This window comes from Brachyhypopomus gauderio, chromosome 1 (assembly GCF_052324685.1).
Source record: "Brachyhypopomus gauderio isolate BG-103 chromosome 1, BGAUD_0.2, whole genome shotgun sequence".
Taxonomy (NCBI): Eukaryota; Metazoa; Chordata; class Actinopteri; order Gymnotiformes; family Hypopomidae; genus Brachyhypopomus; species Brachyhypopomus gauderio.
Genome location: NC_135211.1, coordinates 48,662,168 through 48,681,209, shown reverse-complemented (window position 1 = coordinate 48,681,209; position 19,042 = coordinate 48,662,168). Strand labels below are relative to the sequence as shown.

Below are 19,042 nucleotides of genomic sequence, written 5' to 3'. Positions count from 1 at the left end.
TCAGTCTTCAAACTTCAATGTCTTTTAATGCTTGAAGAATATTATCCAGGATAGTCAAGTCTATAAAGCCATCTTGAAATATATTGACCAGAAATAAATGGGTTAATTGTTGTGTTTGTAGGTTTCTTTCACTACAGAATCAAACAGAATCCTATAAGAATAAAAAAAGATTATTTCTGCTGAACCTGAGTCTACAAGCAGCTGTTCATCAGAGAGACACTGTTAAGAGAACTATAGAGGAACTGATGTCACATACAGAAGATAAAGAAGATTTTCTGCTGGATCTGTACTCACGTGTGAAGGACTATGAGACTCAAACAGGCAGGAGTGTCCTTCCAGTATTACAGCCAGTTTACCAGTCAGCTCATGTAGTCTGGAACATAGACCTCTCAGAGAGAAAGACCTCCTTCTTCTTAGAAGTGCTGAAACTCCAAACAGTGAAGAAACCAGTAGAGCTGAGAGGCTGGTCAGATGAAGAGAGTGAAGTGAGAAGTTTCCTTCAGTGTCTGCCCTACATCTCACAGCTGAGGTTTGTACCTGAAATTTAAGTCCATATTTCACAATTGTGAAATGTTTTCAAGTATATATATCTTATTTCTAAGTAGACATAACCTGTAATGCAAAGGAAACAAACTAGGACTAAAATGGTTTGTGCTCTTTCTTTTTTAACACTGACTGATCTGAATATCAATCAATCAATCAATCAAATTTTATTTATATAGCGCTTTTTACAACAGTTGTTGTCACAAAGCAGCTTTACAAGTGCCGAGTCCTAGCCCCCAGTGAGCAAGCCAAGGGCGACAGTGGCAAGGAAAAACTCCCTAGTTTTTTGCATGAGGAAGAAACCTTGAGAGGAACCAAGACTCAGGGGGGGGAACCCATCCTCCTCTGGCCGACACCGGTCACCATGACAACAACAACAATTTAGACAGAAAGAAGAGAAAGAAAAGGAAAAATATGTAATAATGTCCATCATGATGTATGCATCCGGTTAGGCAGGAGGTGGCTGGCCCAGGATGGATCGCTGGTCTCCTCATCTCATTATTCCTCAAGCAGGCGGGCAGCCATGTGGAGAAATGAAACACGGAAAATTAGCTCTGTATGAGGACATATACAGGACAGGTAAAATTATAAACATTTCCGGAGTGTGGCAGCAACTCCGGCATTTAGTTAAATTATTACAGCCTAGCTAAAAAGGCAGAACCAGAAGGTAACATAGGCTTGGGGGCATTCTGAGACAATGGCATCCGTCCACTGCACTGTCAACAAACTTGAGTGACCACGAACAGTGACTGGACGACAGCACCAGTGCCCCAATCTACCATAAAAACCTTCGCCTATGAACCCCTGGATCTGTACCTTTATCTAAGGGGGGATATTAATTATCAAACGCTAAACCAAATATGTGGGTTTTCAACCTAGACTTAAAGATTGTGACTGTGTCGGAGTCCCGGACGCATTTAGGAAGATTATTCCAAAGCTGGGGGGCCTTACAAGAAAAGGCTCTTCCCCCTGCTGTTACCTTATTAATTTTTGGAACTAATAAAAGACCAGCACCCTGTGATCTTAGTGGGCGTGGGGGTACAGAATATGTGTTTCCTTATTTGCTTGTGTTGTCTATGTGGTTTTGTTTGCTGTTGCAGTGGTGCTGATCCATACATCCCGTCTCTGTGTAAAGAGCTCCAGTCCAGAGATCAGGCAGGACAGGTGTCTCCTCTGCTCCAGGCCCTGGACTTCACCCTCTCTCTGGGAGGACAGTTGTCCACTCCCAGCTGCAGGGCTGTGGGGAGAGTGCTGGGTCTCTCAGCCTCCACACTCAACCTCACTCTAAACCCACAAGCCATCTCTCTCAGAGGAGTCAGGCTTCTGTTCACACACATCACACACCTGCGCATACTCAGGCATGTGGCATTATATTATATTATTGAATTATTATATTCTAAGTAATTTAGTTTACTCTGAGACAGATTACATTTATTATTGCAGGACTTTGTTAAATTACTAAGAGTAAACGGTGTAAATGATGTTTGTTGTTGTCCAGTGTGAGTGGTGCTGTGGTGGTGAAGATGGTACGAACACTGAGGACAGTGAGATCTCCTGCTCCAGTCACTGTTGAGGAACTTTCACTCATCCATACCAGCACACAGCAGCCAGAGGGGGCGCTGTCCAGGGTCCTGAGCAGCTTGGCTTCTCTCCTGAGACTCTGGAGGGTCCAGTGTCTGAACCTGACTGACTACAAGATGGAGGCCCAGTCTCTCACTGTCCTGCTGTGTCACCAGGGTCATCTGACCATCAGGTCTGTGTGGATGCATGTGGATTTCTTCCTGTTTTTTTGTTTGTTTTTGCAATTTGCTTTGAATGTATACAAATAATTGTTAGATTCAAAGAAGTAAATATTTGTGTTTCTTTACTGTGCGTGTATACAAGTTCATCTCAAGAAAGTTTTATTTCTGTAATTCAGTACATAATGTGAAACATATCGATGCATGAAAGAGTGATCTATTTCAATTGTTTATTTCTGTTAATTTTGATGATTATGGCTTGTAGACAATGAAAACACATGCACCTGTGTACATAGGTTATCTAAAGAGAGTCTTCAACGACTGGTTGCAATGGTATTTGAAGCTCAGGAGGAGGAGTTTACTCACTGCTTCCTGCAGAAAGTGGGCGGAGACCTGACTTCCTGCACTCTGACCTGGGAAGTGATTGACTATTTCCTGCAGTTTCAGAGTGTTACAGTGGATTTTAGAAAGAGTGACACTGGACAGCAAAACCCCAGAGAACTTCTGTCTGTACTGGACAGACTTCAGATCAGACGGTGAGAGACAGCAGTGATGTGTGGCTCAGATTTAAAGATCTTCACACAGTCGACACGTCCAACAGTACATGTGCTTTATTTATACTGCACAACATGTGTGTGTGTGTGTGTCTTCTCCCCAGGCTGAGTCCCAGCTGTGTACTGTCCATCATCACAGAGATCTATCAGACTGGCTCTGCTCACTGTGTGTCCAGTCTGTTGAGTTCAACAGAGAACTGCATCACCCTGAACAGCAGAGAGCTGGACTCTGTCCACTGTGCTGCCCTGTGCTTCACCCTCCAGCACTGCACAGCAGTCTCTCTCAGCCTGCTGTTCACCTCCATACCAGAGGGGGAGCTGGAGAGCATCGTGCCTCTGCTCAAACACGTCTCCCACCTCAGGTTTGAACTTTTATCATTCATGTAATGAGACACAACAGATCTGTAGGGGGTGTTACACATTTGGTGTTATATATACATTTATATTTCTGTGTGATTTAAAATTTTCCTAAATGTCATTTTGGGGCAAAAACATTTGTTTTATTGAGACCCCTGTGTCAGATAATCAACATCTTACAGCACATGGTTATTTACCTCAGGTGTGTTACAAATGAATAAAGTGACTTCTGGAATTAATATGTCACTTTATGACAAATACTTGTCTTAAATTTCCTATCACTGTGTGTGTGTTTGTGTTTCTCTCAATGTGGACATGAATGTCTTGAATGTCTTACTGAAATAGTCTCTCTTCTCTCAGTGTGGACATAAATGTCTTACTGAAATAGTCTCTCTTCTCTCAGTGTGGACATGAATGTCTTGAATGTCTTACTGTAATAGTCTCTCTTCTTTCAGTGTGGACATGAATGTCTTGAATGTCTTACTGTAATAGTCTCTCTTCTCTCAGTGTGGACATGAATGTCTTACTGAAATAGTCTCTCTTCTCTCAGTGTGGACATGAATGTCTTGAATGTCTTACTGAAATAGTCTCTCTTCTCTCAGTGTGGACATGAATGTATTGAATGTCTTACTGAAATAGTCTCTCTTCTCTCAGTGTGGACATGAATGTCTTACTGAAATAGTCTCTCTTCTCTCAGTGTAGACATGAATGTCTTGAATGTCTTACTGAAATAGTCTCTCTTCTCTCAGTGTGGACATGAATGTCTTGAATGTCTTACTGAAATAGTCTCTCTTCTCTCAGTGTGGACATGAATGTCTTGAATGTCTTACTGTAATAGTCTCTCTTCTCTCAGTGTAGACATGAATGTCTTGAATGTCTTACTGTAATAGTCTCTCTTCTCTCAGTGTGGACAGGCTGCTGTTGCTGAGGCTGCTCCACTGCTGTGTCTCTGAGCTCCAGCAGGGGGCAGCAGTAGTTCTGCTCTCTGCTCTGCAGCACAGGCTGGACTTCTCCTGCAGCTCTGCTCTGGACCTGACAGAAGACTCACACACACACACACTGACTCTGAGCACTGAGGACTGCAGAGTCGTCTCCGTGGCCGTACAGAGAGCTCACACACACACACAGCTCACTCTACACGACTGTGAGATAGAGGAGGCAGGAGTGGAGCAACTCTTCCCCATTATACACACAGTCACCCTGCAGTAAGACTCCCACTCACAACACACACACTAACCTTCCTGCAGACGAGGAGGAGTTATATCATATTAATGTGTGAAAATAGCATTAATGTTAGTAGTTATGTGAGTGTATTAATATTAATAGAACTGTCCATGTTGGTGAATGTGTGTGTGTGTGTGTGTCCATGTTGGTGAATGTGTGTGTGTCCATGTTGGTGAATGTGTGTGTGTGTGTCCATGTTGGTGAATGTGGTGTGTGTGTCCATGTTGGTGAATGTGGTGTGTGTGTCCATGTTGGTGAATGTGGTGTGTGTGTCCATGTTGGTGAATGTGGTGTGTCCATGTTGGTGAATGTGGTGTGTGTGTCCATGTTGGTGAATGTGTCCATGTTGGTGAATGTGTCCATGTTGGTGAATGTGTCCATGTTGGTGAATGTGTCCATGTTGGTGAATGTGGTGTGTGTCCATGTTGGTGAATGTGGTGTGTGTCCATGTTGGTGAATGTGGTGTGTGTGTGTGTGTGTGGGTGTGTGTGTGTGTGTGTGTGTCCATGTTGGTGAATGTGGTGTGTGTGTGTGTGTCCATGTTGGTGAATGTGTGTGTGTGTGTGTCCATGTTGGTGAATGTGTGTGTGTGTGTCCATGTTGGTGAATGTGTGTGTGTGTGTGTGTGTCCATGTTGGTGAATGTGGTGTGTGTGTCCATGTTGGTGAATGGGTGTGTGTGTCTATGTTGGTGAATGTGTGTGTGTGTCCATGTTGGTGAATGTGTGTGTGTGTCCATGTTGGTGAATGTGGTGTGTGTGTGTGTGTCCATGTTGGTGAATGTGTGTGTGTGTGTGTGTGTGTGTGTGTGTCCATGTCCATGTTGGTGAATGTGGTGTGTGTGTGTGTCCATGTTGGTGAATGTGTGTGTGTGTGTGTGTGTCCATGTTGGTGAATGTGTGTGTGTCCATGTTGGTGAATGTGGTGTGTGTCCATGTTGGTGAATGTGTGTGTGGGTGTGTGTGTGTCCATGTTGGTGAATGTGTGTGTGTGTGTGTGTGTCCAGGTGCAGTAAAGTCGTGCTGCTCCAGTTTCTGTCTCTGGTCCGTGTCGGGTCTGAGTTGGAGTGTGTGAGGCGTGCTGTGTCTCTCTCCCGGGCCCTGGGTGGGGAGGTGGACCTCAGTCACACCCGGCTGGACCAGCAGGCCTGTGGGTCCCTGGCGCTGGTTCTGGAACATTCTGAAGGGCTGTCAGAACTGGACCTCAGCCACTGCCAGCTCACTGACCACTGCCTGCAGCTGCTGTGTCCACAGCTCCACAAAGCCCACATCCTGGAGTGAGTGGAGAAGTGGAGAAATATGACCAGAAACTTCATCTTTCAGCTTCTTACCTGACGCATGAACACATCATGAACATGAGATGAAGGAAAATGCAGCATTGAAATATCTGACAATTAGTGTCTCAGGTCCACTGTCACAAATATATTTATTCATTCACTCTAAATCACAGTGTAGTATTACAAGAATGTGTTGATTTAAATTGTTGTGTTGGGATTCCTGTACAATGTGGTAATTATAATCCATCTAATTTCAGCCTCAGTCACAATGACATCACTGATGTGTCAGCAAAGATTATCTATGATACTGTCTCCATCAACACCAATATTCACACTGTGAGGTGAGTGTGTGTGTGTTTAGGCATATAAAGTTTGGCCTTATTTATTTTAATGTACAAGCAGTTGTGTGTGTGTGTGTGTGTGTGTGTGTGTGTGTGTGTGTGTGTGTTTCTACAGGCTCTTCAACAACAGAATTACAGACAGACAAGTCTTCCTCTCAGACAAACGCTTTGTTTTGAGATCTGGTGATGTTAATGTGGTTTTTGTGACGGGCAGGTTGAGCGACATAAAATGGAAGCGATCACGCCAAGTCTCAGGGAAAAAGGATGGTTTAATATGAAAAGTGCGCAAACCAAAAGGGGGAGGAGCATGCGTGGAATTTACACAAAACAATTCACAAGCACGCTAGGAAAAACACGCAAAGACTAGACAAAAACACGGTGCAAATGGCAAACGGACGGGACCCACACATGCCCGCTCTACACAAACAATGGTGACGCGCCGCTCAAGTTCGCAGTCGCTCCCCACATAAAACACTAGACAAACGGGGAGCGAGGCGACAGTAACGAGCGGCGACCGCGTTACACACAAAACATTTAACAATTAACACAAGCGAGCAACGTACACTGATCCACACCTGTTCACACACACACACAACACGACAACCACACAACACAAAGAGCCGTGGGTCGACTGCCCTGGTCACCGCCGTGCTACACACACACATTTAAGCATGGCGGGGCTCTTCAACTACATACAACAAACAAACACCACGCAGACAAACACTTACCACGAGACATGACCACGAACGAAGGAGAAAGTAAAGGAGACTGGCGACTTCCGAAAGCGGCTGGTTATTCTGTGACGGGCAGAGTGAGCAAAATAAAATGGAAGCGATCACGCCAAGTCTCAGGGAAAAAGGATGGTTTAATATGAAAAGTGCGCAAACCAAAACCCTTGAACTGATCCGAATTAAGGATATAATAACCAGCGGTCAACTGGTACAAAGACAAGACATATATAGGCAAAAAATGTCCCTCAGGTGAGACGGATCACGGGCTCGCCCACCTGAGGGACGCACACAACAATTACAGGACAGCTGCCGCTGTAGACGGAGGCAACCAGAAGCGGGCCCGCCGTACCGTGACAGTTTTTATGAGTGGGCAAATTATATTATAAATATCAAGATAAAGTTTATCAAAACAGTTTCAGGTATATTTTGCCACAGTAATAATTAGTAAATGTGTGTGATCTGTGATTGTTTCAGTAAATTCCTCATGATGATTTATTAACAACATTCACTTCTCACACCACACCCCTAATGTCATGATGGAATATTCATTTATCTGTATGTTTCATGATTGAATATTCACTTATCTGTATGTTTCATGATGGAAAATTCATTTATCTGTATGTTTCATGATTGAATATTCATTTATCTGTATGTTTCATGATGGAAAATTCATTTCTGTATGTTTCGTAATTGAATATTCATTTGTCTGTATGTTTCATGTTGGAATGTCCTACTGATTAAACATTAAACTCTGTGGATAATTATGGTGCTGGTCTCATTAATTTATATGGATTTATATCAAACATTTGTAATAATACCAAAAACATAATGTCATAAAGCAAAGAGCCAAGAAGGGTCAAAAGGTCTCTGATGGTCACACTGTAAAAAAAAAAAGTTCAGCAAACTTTTTAAAAAGTGTCAACTTATTACAAGTGATTTTTTGAGTAAATTGAACTTTTCACTCAAAAGTCTGCTAATATAAAGTTACATTACGAGTTCACTTAAAATATTTTGTCCATAAAATTTATTACAGGACAAAGCTGTGTTAGTTGGGAGAACAAAAGCTATCACAACTTATAAAAATGAGTCCAGATGGTCCACTTAATATTTTAAGACAAAGGCAATAAATATAGTATTTTTTATAGCAATAAAGAACACAATCCAACAAGATGAACATTAATAAAACATTTATTAAAAAGTATTACAACATTTCACATTTCATTACAACATTAAAATGTACATAAAAGCAGCATCTATTAACATTTACAGCATTTAGTAGACGGTCTTATCCAGAGTGACTTACAAAAGTATTTTGCATCCGATCACAGAATTCATCCTACGTAATAGTACAGATAGGCCAGAGTTCAAGATACCCTTGAGTCAGACTACTACTAACTACAGGAGTCAGTGTCAGAAGCACAAATAATCATAGACAGACATACAATATAAAAAATATCAATGATGAGACAACTGCTTAAATATTTACATATTACAGTGTCACGGAAATGTTCATATTGAAACACACAGCAGGACACTAAAGCCTAAAGTGAAGAACATTCAATCAGAAATCATTGTATGTGTTAATTTAAGCGGCGCGGGGCAGGAGGCCTCTTTTCCACTGCCGGTGATTGCTAGCTAGTCTGTTAGTTAAAGCTGCAAATGTGAGGACCCGTTAGAGGTCTACGGTTTATTTTTCCATTGGGTCATTCCATGTCAAATCAACCAAAATTTAGATTGACCATCTCAAAATCCCTTCAAACTTTCCCCATTTGTAGGCAGATATGTTTCATGGAAAAATCCAAAGTATTTCTGTTCCAGATGTTCAAGTACTTGATAGTCAACTGGCGCCATCTGGTGGAGCAATCATAGTTATTCAGCTTCTCTTTTTTGAATCTGCTAACTCAGTGTCAGGTTTTATATTTATTGGGTCATTCCATGTCAAATCAACCAAGAAGTTGTGTAAATTTGTGTAAATGATTTTTTGTATAAATACTGCATTTTAGAACAACATAAATTTTGTTTTGCTTCTCTTTTTTGAATGTTATTTTTCCATGATATTGGTGAATTTCAGTGGTGAATAAAACCACTATATCAAAAAAGGCCATTCCAATTTTTCTACCATATACTAAGCACATATCAAAGTATATAACAGAACAAAAAAATTGAAAAAATAAATATAGGTATTTTGGGAATCAGTGTCCAAACAAGGGTACCATACGTGTGAAATCGAATATTTGACAGCAAATTATGCAAAAACTGGACCACATACAGGCAACTTAATTATTACTTCAACATTGCCACTGGAAGTACTTTGAAACATAAAACATAGATCAGCCTTCTTCTACTCTATCCATGAGATAATGACAGGTGAAAATGACTCTTAGTTGATTTTTTTTCCAACTTTGGGAATTTTTTTATATTGACACAACACAACTTAGAGCCCCGGAAAGTACATAAATTACAAGTATACAAGTTTCTAAACGTACAAAAACAATTTCAGCCTTCTAGCTGTAGTAGTTTTAGAGATATTCACATTCAAATATTGCTATTTAGCCACTTTCGCAAAAGATGCGTCTGAGGGGGGGATTACAAAAACGGCTGTAACTCTTGAAATATTGAACATGGAACAGAAATACTTTGAATATTTCCATGAAACATATCTGCCTACAAATGGGGAAAGTTTGAAGGGATTCTGAGATGGTCAATCTAAATTTTGGTTGATTTGACATGGAATGACCTCATTTGCTTTGTTGCTACATCAGAATCAGGACGTTTACAACATCTCGAAGTGATTATTTGACAATAATGTCCTTTACTTATACACTACCAGGCTAATGTAAGAACGTCTGCATACATTTAGAACAATGCTAACACTGCTATACCTTAACTGCATTGGCCTTTAGTGGAAATGAGACCATTAACACACATTAAAACTTTGTTGAAAGTGATTTATTTGAAAATAACATTTTCTATACCTGTTTATACAAGATGTTATATTTTGTTTCGACATATAGTCATATATAAGTGTTATTTGGCTTATTATATTGAAACATTTGATTTTAACCTCAAGAATTACTTTGACCCTTTAAGAATACAATCTTGAGAAATGTGAAAATAAGTAAATTTATCTGCAACATGACTTACTACTGAAAATTTACTCCATACCTTGAGCAGTTGCTGTAGCTAAAGGACTTGCAAACAAGCTCCTGCACAGCCGGGAAACCCTGTAGCAAACGCTAGTAACTTGAAGTGTGCATGTGTTCATTAAACAAGTTAGTACAGTGGACAAGAAACGTAAAATAGTAAGTTACATCAACAAAGGAAAATAAGTTAGGAATACGTTGGAGCTGAATTTGTTGAAATTACTTAAGATGATGTGTGAACCTCACCAACTTTTTTTTTTGTTCAAATTACATTCTTACTTTCGTTTTGAGAACTAAAGAAAAGTTGGATTTTTTACAGTGTACTCAGACATTGACCTTGTAAAGGATTGGACAAGCACTTGCAAAAAAAATACAAAGTGGGTCAGGCCAAGATAGCAGAGGGAGCACAAGATCCAAGCAAAAGTTTTCTTTTTTTCTCTTTTTTTGTTTTTCTTTAGAAAGTGGATATTTGTGCAAATAATTACTAAAAAAAATAATAACAATAATAATCAAGCATCAACATATCAAATGAAACATACTGTTCAAAATCTCAACTTGCTGAGTCTCTCTCCAAGAGTCAGAAACCACTATGGCAGCAGAATTCAATAGGGGGTCGCTCCCTATTCAAGATCAAATGCTCGGCCCTTACCCAGGACTCAAACCAAATATATAAAGAAGGTGGCCAGCAACATTCCTACACAAAAGGGGAACACTTAACATTCACCAGACAAAACAAACATTAGACAAACTGATGCATCAGTTAAACATTACACCTCATTTACAACACAATTTACACGAGTGGAAATCAAAATCTAACATTGCCTAATATCGCAGCCAACATTTAACAAACAACCATTTAGCCACAGCCCATCTCCGTCAACCCCCTGACATTTCAGCAAGCTGAACCGGGCCGTTTCCAGCCGGAACAAATAAACAGGCCTTGGTTCCTCGCCACCCCTTTTTGCCGCCCGTGAGTCCGTCGACCCTGAAGAACAAACAGTGGTATGAACTCCCGTTATTTTCTCTTTCTGTACTTAAAAAGAAACACCAATAACTTCCTAAGCACAATAAAAGACAAGCATTGGAAACAGTTTGTCTAGCGTCATCTTTTCATTTCAAATATTTAGTTAATTCCACCCCGATCCATAGCGGGACAAAAAGTCTCTTGGTTGCCGATTAGCTTCATAGCGTTTTTGGGCAATGCTTTCATCCAGCGCCTTTGGGGAAACTGAACGCCAACATCAGCGTGTGAGCAAACGTATGGGCATGTGCGTATGTGCGTATACGTGTGTGTGAGTGTGCGTGAAAAGAAAAAAGGGAAAGATGGAGGAAATGTGCGGTCCGTCCATGCACTGTAAAAACAAAAAAGTTGAGAAAACTCAAAATTTAAAGGCAACTTACTGCACTCGATTTTTGAGTTTTGATCCCAACTCAAACTCTTAAGTTTTTAAGAAATTCACTCACAGTTGAGCCAACTTATTATTTCTTGTTCCAATTACTTATTTTTCACAGGTATATAAACTTCAGATTTTAAGTATTGCCTACAAATAATTCCAAATGATTCAAGTTATGCTAACTTACTATATCTTGTTCAGATAATTTATCTTGCCCATGTATATGAACCTCAAAATGTAAGTTACATACCAAGAGTTCCAAATGTTTTAAAGTTGTGCCAACTTATTATATTGTGGTGTGGTGTGGGAGAAAGAGACCACAGACAAGTCCATTCTTATCAAGAACAGAGGTTTTATTCTCACCTTGCAAGAAAATTGACACTCACAGGCACAATTAGATCAAACTCAAGGCCTTAAATAGCTTGGCCTTGCACATGAAACACAGGGGGAGGTCATGAAGACGGCAACGTTACACATACATGGAGGGGGAACTCGGATAATGCACATGTAAAAAATGGACCGGGGTGACTTAACTAATAACACACAATTAATAATCATTAATAACACTATACAGACATAAACACCACATAATACGCATAACAGGGCCGGAGCCGCAAGAACTCATGGGTAATGACCTCACCCTCTGGCACCTCCCCCCCAAATTGGCCCGACGCTACAATATCTTGTTCAGTATGGCGTCAAAATAGGACCTACAGAATCCATAACCAAGAAATTACGTTTTGTAATTGAGAAAACTGTCGTTAATATTGAGAGTTAAAAAAGCAGGTTTGTAAACAGAATATTTATGTTTTTAATAGTCTATTTTGAGTTTAATATTATTGAAGAATCCGTTTTCGTTGCGCCTTTTCTCGCTTGCGCTTCTCTCGGTCTCGGTCTCGCCGCCAGAAGTTTCTAAGCAGTGGCTAAGCAGTTACTGTCTTGTGGGGGCGAGTGGGACGATTTATTGAAACAGACTGCATTTGCCTACAACACATCCAGACACATCAGCACCCAGTTCAGCCCCTACTTCCTCATGCATGGCCGTGAAGCTCAGGTTTCTGTTGATGTGCTTGTGCCTTGTGTCTTTTGGGGTCTTGGGGAACTGCGTCCTACACCCAATTTTGTGTCTTCTCTGGTGCGACAGCTGGAGATGGCTTTTGGGATGGCTAGACTCAATTTGGCCGAGGCCCGAGAACGGCAAAAGTTATACTATGATGAGAGGGTTCGACACCACACTTATGTTGTGGGCAGTTTAGTTTGGTTAAGCAACCCTGCTGAGGGTCGGGCAAAGCTGGTGCCGCACTGGCGAGGCCTTTATCAGATTATGCAGGTTCAGCATTCAGGGGATGAAACTGGCCTGACGTACTCCATCATGTTCAGATAGTTCACCACAACCGGCTGAAGCCATATACATTCTCTTTGCCCTCACGACCCTCTTCTCCATGTCATGCTTCTCCGATGGCAGGTGGTCCTCCCACACAGCTGGATGTCCCGGTTTTAGGCACTGGGGAGAGAACCGGCTTCGCTGATGCGCTGGAGGGGGGTTTGGGGTTATCTGAGCCTGGAGCTGCTGTATCCCGTACTGGACGTGTTCTGCGTGCCCCGGCTCATCTTCAGGACTTCATGACTTATTGACAGTGGTAGTTGTGGGGTTCATTTTTTATTTTTTTACGTTTTGTGTTCAGTTCAAGGCATGTGGTGGCTCGGGCTCATGGTTACTATCCTGTTGTTTATGGAGCTGAGGAAAGGTCATTTTGAACACTGACTTCTATTTTTTTTTATTTGTTGTAGTTGCTGCTGTTTTATTGTCTAGTTTCTCTGTTTTGTTACTCTGTGATTTGTTTGTGTGATTATCGTTCTGGAATGTTATAAACAGGGACGTTTATATTTGGGGGGGGACGTATGTAACTGAGTTATAGAGAACGTTCCTGGGTGATACGGAATGCCTCTTGGGGCGCTGTAGCGTGTTCTGCCGGTTCTTTAAAAGGGGAGAAGAAGAAAAGTTTTGGGGAGAATAAAACAGAGAATGGTGCGATGTTCATACTTGTGTCTTCCAAGTTAATTTGTTTTACACTGCGACTCGAACCCCCAAGAAGCTCGGTTACACAATCATGCAGAATACGTGCCAAAATGAAATGCAAAAGCACTATTACATTACATTTCAATGCACTTTATCTCTTTATTGAAAAACAATACACAAGAATTTGCAAAACCAAAACGCTGAATTTGTGCCAGAATTGAATATAATACAGCTCGAAATGTAATCACGGCACAGAGGTATTGCTTTTTACCGTACGGTATTTCAGACATAAATGTCTCCTTTAAATGTAATGATCACGAGACTGATTTAAACTAGGGTGACCAAACGTCCGTATTTCCCGGGACATGTCCATATTTCACGTCCGGCGTCCCAGGGTTTTTTTTTTTTATGAGGAAATGTCCTGGTTTTTCATTAATTCTACAGGCACTAGGACCCTGAGCATGGCGCTAGATGACACAGAATCGCTGAGCCTCATCAATTGAGCCTCATCGTACTGGCGGACCGAGACGGGAGAATAAACAACTTACGTTCGCCACCCCCCCCCCCCCCCCCCCCCCACCCCCTCGCTCAACAACTTACGTTCGCCACACCCACCCACCCCTCAACAACTTACGTTTGCCGCCACCCCCCCCCCCCCCGCTCAACAACTTTCACCCCCCCAAACCTATAACAACAGGTTTGATTATTATTATTATTATTATTATTATTATTATTATTAATAATAATAGAAAGAGTGTACAGTAACAGTGTCCAACTACGAGCAATTGCTTTCCTCCTTCTGACTGGAGTCTAAGCCCCGCCCCAAATTCAGGCGAGCGTTCCTATTGGACAGTGATTAGATTTCATTCTGACATGAATACAGCGCTGAGACACACAGTGTAATACAATGACGCTCAGTCGATTGCATTTCAAGGTGGCTTCTGGAAAGAATTCAGCGTTTCTTTCTTTAAATACAAATCCACACACACTGGAGCTTTTACTTTTCATTGTGGCACGTTTTCATCACATCAGTGTTTAAATCAATCTCGTGATCATTACATTTTAAAGGAGACATTTATGTCTGAAAAGCAATTTATGGTGAAAAGCAATACCTCTGTGCCATGATTACATTTCGAGCTGTATTATATTCAATTCTGGCACAAATTCAGCGTTTTGGTTTTTTAATGCAAATTCTTGTGTATTTTTCAATAAAGAGATAAAGTGCATTGAAATGTAATGTAATAGTGCTTTTGCATTTCATTTTGGCACGTATTCTGCATGTTTGTATGGAAAAGCAATGCATTTTGTGTATTGCATTTCCATTTTTGCCTAGTAGGGTTTTCTTTTCAATTTGGCACTGAATCTTCTCCATATTGCCGCGCGGACAGCGAGAGACCACCGCAGAAATCACCGACGAGCACGAGCACCAGAGAGCGTGTGCGTGCCTGTCGTTTGGTCTCCTACAGCTAAAGAGAAGCTCTCTTATGCTTCACAGATTAATTACACCTATACTAATGGTAAAATGTGATCCTGACACATTAATAGTTGAGACAGCCATCCTGTTTTTTTTTTCAATTCAGCCTATGCGCGATTTATTATAACACGGATAAAAACGCTGATTATATAACTATACACACATTACAATTCACACCCACTCAGGCCACGATTGGATGATTAAAAAGGTATTGAAGGAGAAGAGATGCCGATTCTAGTTTTATGCCGTTTCTGTTTTAAAACCGATAATTTTAATATTAGTTTCTATATTTATTAATGGTATTCTAAATTTATTCGTTTTGTTTCGGAAAATGTATTAGTGTTTAGAATTGTTTTATCAATTGACCTGCGGACGCAAACGTTGAGAAGAGTGAGATTTAAGGTCATTCCTAAATCAGGAAACATATGCTTCAGATCAGAAAGGGAGTCCGAGCATGAAACAGCCAACATGAAACGACATAATGAAAACACAAAAAGAAGCCGCCGCCGCGGAATCTATCACGAATACGATATCAAAAACAGGGATATCTTTCTGTGTGGAGAGGAACGTTTAATTTAATTGAAACTGAATTGATTATTAAATTATAGACCCATTAAGCATGACTTTATTTAAGCATGTATTTATTTAAGGATGACTTTATTTAAGCATGACTTTAATTACGAATGACTTTAATTAAGGATGACTTTAACACTGATTTAAGGGCTTATCGCTGTACCACGATAATGTACACGTGGGGCGTTAGACTCAACACGACTTTGTGTTGTCATTAGCAACGAATCACGGTGAGCGTGCGCGACCAGGTCCGGCGCAAGACGTGCAGACGACGATGTTGCTAAGAAACCATAAACAAATCTGTTAGAGGGGAAGTAGCTGTTAATGCTAATATATTTATCGCTATTTAGGGATTTACATTATTGTTCTGTTTATACTAATATTGTTATCACGCTATTTAGGGATTTACTTTATTCTTCTGTTGAATGTTTAACTTTATCAACGGGGATGTCAGCACGTTCACTTTGGTGTCTAGTTCAGCCTCTCGTTGGCTAGCGCGTTAGCTGAGTTCGCTAGCGACCGTTAACCTGAGGTAACCAGAACCAGGTAGTGACGTTAACCTGAGGTAACTAGAACGAGTAGTGACGTTAACCTGAGGTAACCAGAACCAAGTGACCGTTAACCTGAGGTAACCAGAACCAGGTAGTGACCGTTAACCTGAGGTAACTAGAACCAGGTAGTGACCGTTAATCTGAGGTAATCAGAACCAAGTGACCGTTAACCTGAGGTAACCAGAACTAGGTAGTGACGTTAACCTGAGGTAACCAGAACCAGGTAGTGACCGTTAACCTGAGGTAACCAGAAACAGGTAGTGACGTTAACCTGAGGTAACCAGAACCAGGTAGTGACCGTTAACCTGAGGTAACCAGAAACAGGTAGTGACGTTAACCTGAGGTAACCAGAACCAGGTAGTGACCGTTAACCTGAGGTAACCAGAACCAGGTAGTGAGGCACAGGAGAAGGTGTCCGCGGTGGGGTGATGTTCCCTCAGACACGGTCGCGGTGTCCTGCCGCTCCAGCCCGACACGACGCCAGACTCCCGGTGGCGGAGACGCCCGCGTCTCTTTCGCTTTCACTGCCGCCGGTGGACGTGGAGCGGCTGAGAGCCCGGCTCATCTCCACAGGGCCCGGAACCGTGCAGAGGAGCCCTGATGAGCTGGTGTTCACCTCCAGCATGTGGGCCCTCCAGCAGGAGAGACGACGAGCCTCGCACAGACCCATACAGTCGCACATTCTGGTGCCCATAAACGCACTGACATTGCTGCGTGTCCAAATGAAAGAAATAGTTGTATGTTAAACTCCAGAATTTATTCTTTTAACTCCAGCCCGCCCTGAAGCGGTACCAGGAGCGCAAGCAGCCGGAGTACATCCACAAGAAGAACCGGGAGAGGCTGACCAGCGCTGGCTGGAAGCCGCCTTCGCCCAACCCTGCTGGGCCCGAGAGGATGGACATGTCCCTGGAGAACCGGTCCTCGGCTCTACAGCTGCCCCGCCTCCCGGATCACCTCAGAGAAACACAGGTGGGTCCCCTGCACTCCGGCACAGGCGCCCAGATCCATTCCCACAATATTCCCAACCATATTGGGAAGGAAGCTCAGCTATTAGACTGTTCTAATGTATTCACAGTGCGGCGTATTCAATATTATTCAATATTATTGTGTCAGTTGTATTATTTGCAGAGGGCTAATGTTTTTTTTTAAATTATTATTATAATTTTTTTTAATGAAAGCATGTTATTAACAATTACTCGTCCATGTATAAAATCCACAAAATATATGAATGCTGATAAAGGTGGTCCTGATAGAACAGGTGAACAGATGGCCAGTGAGAACAGGTGTGAGGCAGGTATATATTAAACTGGGTGCTGAGTGTATACTCACAGTCCAACTCAGTCAAACCACTTTGAGACAGGCATTAATGGCAGTGCAGAAGTGTACACAAGTTTGTGTGCTTTCACACATTTTCACACATTTAGAGAATAAGTTTATATGGTTTTTGGACTGTGTGCTTGAGATCTGTGAGCATTATTTTACCAGGATTTGAATTGTATCATTCACTGGTTACACTGAGTAAAATGTTTTGATTATCCAATATTTAAACGACCTCTTCTCCTATTATACATTGTTAACTTTTACGTTGCCTGACTGTACACTCTGTCTTTAGGTGCAGAGAGGTCAGAGCATGTTCAGCTCCAGCTCTCCCCTGAAGCCACGGAGCTCCACCAAACGCCACTCTGTCACCATGGCACCCATTAGCCACATACCCTCTCCACCACCGTCGAATCTGCTTCTCATCAACTCTGTAGAGGAAGTGATCCATGCCCAAATTCAATGCCCTATTGAAATTGTGCAGGTTATTCGGAACAACCCTCACCTAGGGTTCCTCTACATGATCTCAGCAGAACCCAAGTCGTCCGTCAAGTACGACCCATACAACCTCAAGTAAGATTCACACCAGAGTCGTTCTGATGTAAATATTCAAATATAAACGTGACCTCTATATGACACAGACACTGAAGAGTGAATGAGGAAGAAACGGATAAACAAGAGAGGGAGGAGACAGGGGAGATACTCCTCCTCTCCTCCCTAAGATTAAACTCTCAGGGGAGTTTAAGCTTAATTAGCTATCAGTCAGTATCAGATTTCTTTGTTATTAATTACATTAAACATTTGATAAGCAACACCGTCCTTGTCTGATACAGTAATATCTGTTCAGCCATGATCCTGTGCTCATGTAACGTAAGTACAGGGTAGAGGTTTGTAGTGAAGTAACTGGTTAGAACATATTGCGCCACATCAGATCCAACCTGTGGTCTCTGACGACTTCACGCTGTTGATCGGCCAATAAGATCGTCCATGACCCGTTAGGGAGACCCGTGCCCTGTTCACCGAGTGCTCCCCTGACCCCAGGATTGTGACGTACAAGAGCGTGAAGGAGTCGGAGTTCTACACGGTGAGCACGCAGGGTGTGACGCACTACGGCGGAGGCTGGGCGGACTTCGTGCCCCTGGAGCAGTGGGAGCGCGAGTACCGCCTGCACCGCCAGCTCTTACGCATCCCCTTCTTCGCCCTCTTCCGCAAGCGCAAGGCCTTCTGTGTGTGGCACGGCAACGTGCGGGCCAGGAGAATGGGCGCGTGCGGACGCAGGTTGCAGGAGAACCTCTTCATCCTCGATGAGGTGTGTGTGTGTGTGTGTGTGTGCGCGCGCAAGTAGTAGGATGAGACCTTAAACCTGAGGCCAATAAAAGTATTGAGATTTGTCACATCGTGTTTGTCGTGTGGTAACCTGTCTAATTGTACTAATATAAAAAATCAAGCAATCTCACAAGCAAAATCACCAAAAATAAACAAATGTTCATTGTTATCATGTTGTTCCTTGTTTACTTTTCCTTGTTTTAGTGTGTTGTAAATATGTTGGTTGGTCAGCTCATCTCCCAAGCCTGGCTGATTGGCCAGATCATTTGACAAATCTGGCTGATTGGTCAGCTCGTTTAATGAGTCTGTATGTCCCAGTCCCAGTAAAGGTGTGTGTGTGTGGGTGTGTGTGCTATGTGTTTCAGTCCCTGCGTCCGGCGCTGATCGACATCCGGGAGATGTGCTGCCGCCTGGAGTCCATGAATCTGTTCAGGGCAGAGACGGATCGCACACACACACTGGAGGAGTTCCAGACCTCTC

The 19,042-nt window shown here is 42.2% G+C and overlaps 2 protein-coding genes across 24 annotated transcripts in view; both read left to right on the top strand.

Moving 5' to 3' along the window:
- LOC143523348 (uncharacterized) overlaps window positions 1-7,528 on the top strand; it is a 75,112-nt gene extending 67,584 nt beyond the window's left edge. For 13 of the 16 annotated variants that reach the window (XM_077017741.1, XM_077017776.1, XM_077017768.1 and 10 more), the window contains 9 exons: window positions 122-529; window positions 1,644-1,901; window positions 2,042-2,296; window positions 2,579-2,818; window positions 2,941-3,198; window positions 4,099-4,398; window positions 5,423-5,692; window positions 5,950-6,033; window positions 6,149-7,528. In XM_077017741.1, coding sequence (XP_076873856.1) covers window positions 122-529; window positions 1,644-1,901; window positions 2,042-2,296; window positions 2,579-2,818; window positions 2,941-3,198; window positions 4,099-4,398; window positions 5,423-5,692; window positions 5,950-6,033; window positions 6,149-6,311 — 2,236 coding nt within the window. In that variant the 3' untranslated portion in view covers window positions 6,312-7,528. Of the gene's footprint in view, window positions 1-121; window positions 530-995; window positions 1,123-1,643; window positions 1,902-2,041; window positions 2,297-2,578; window positions 2,819-2,940; window positions 3,199-4,098; window positions 4,399-5,422; window positions 5,693-5,949; window positions 6,034-6,148 lie in introns of those variants that run through there. The other 3 variants (XM_077017823.1, XM_077017832.1, XM_077017851.1) reach the window with 3 other exon arrangements.
- An 8,104-nt stretch (window positions 7,529-15,632) lies between these two features.
- Window positions 15,633-19,042, top strand: part of dnah6 (dynein, axonemal, heavy chain 6) — a 202,994-nt gene continuing 199,584 nt past the window's right edge. For 7 of the 8 annotated variants that reach the window (XR_013133269.1, XR_013133258.1, XR_013133257.1 and 4 more), the window contains exons 1-5: window positions 15,636-16,605; window positions 16,694-16,888; window positions 17,532-17,809; window positions 18,278-18,545; window positions 18,928-19,042. The exon at window positions 18,928-19,042 is cut by the window's right edge and continues 20 nt beyond it. Coding sequence is in view for 4 of the 8 variants with exons in the window: in XM_077017625.1 (XP_076873740.1) it covers window positions 16,348-16,605; window positions 16,694-16,888; window positions 17,532-17,809; window positions 18,278-18,545; window positions 18,928-19,042 (1,114 nt within the window). In the remaining 4 variants the exon portion in view is untranslated. Of the gene's footprint in view, window positions 16,606-16,693; window positions 16,889-17,531; window positions 17,810-18,277; window positions 18,546-18,927 lie in introns of all 8 variants that reach the window. The other variant, XM_077017652.1, reaches the window with a different exon arrangement.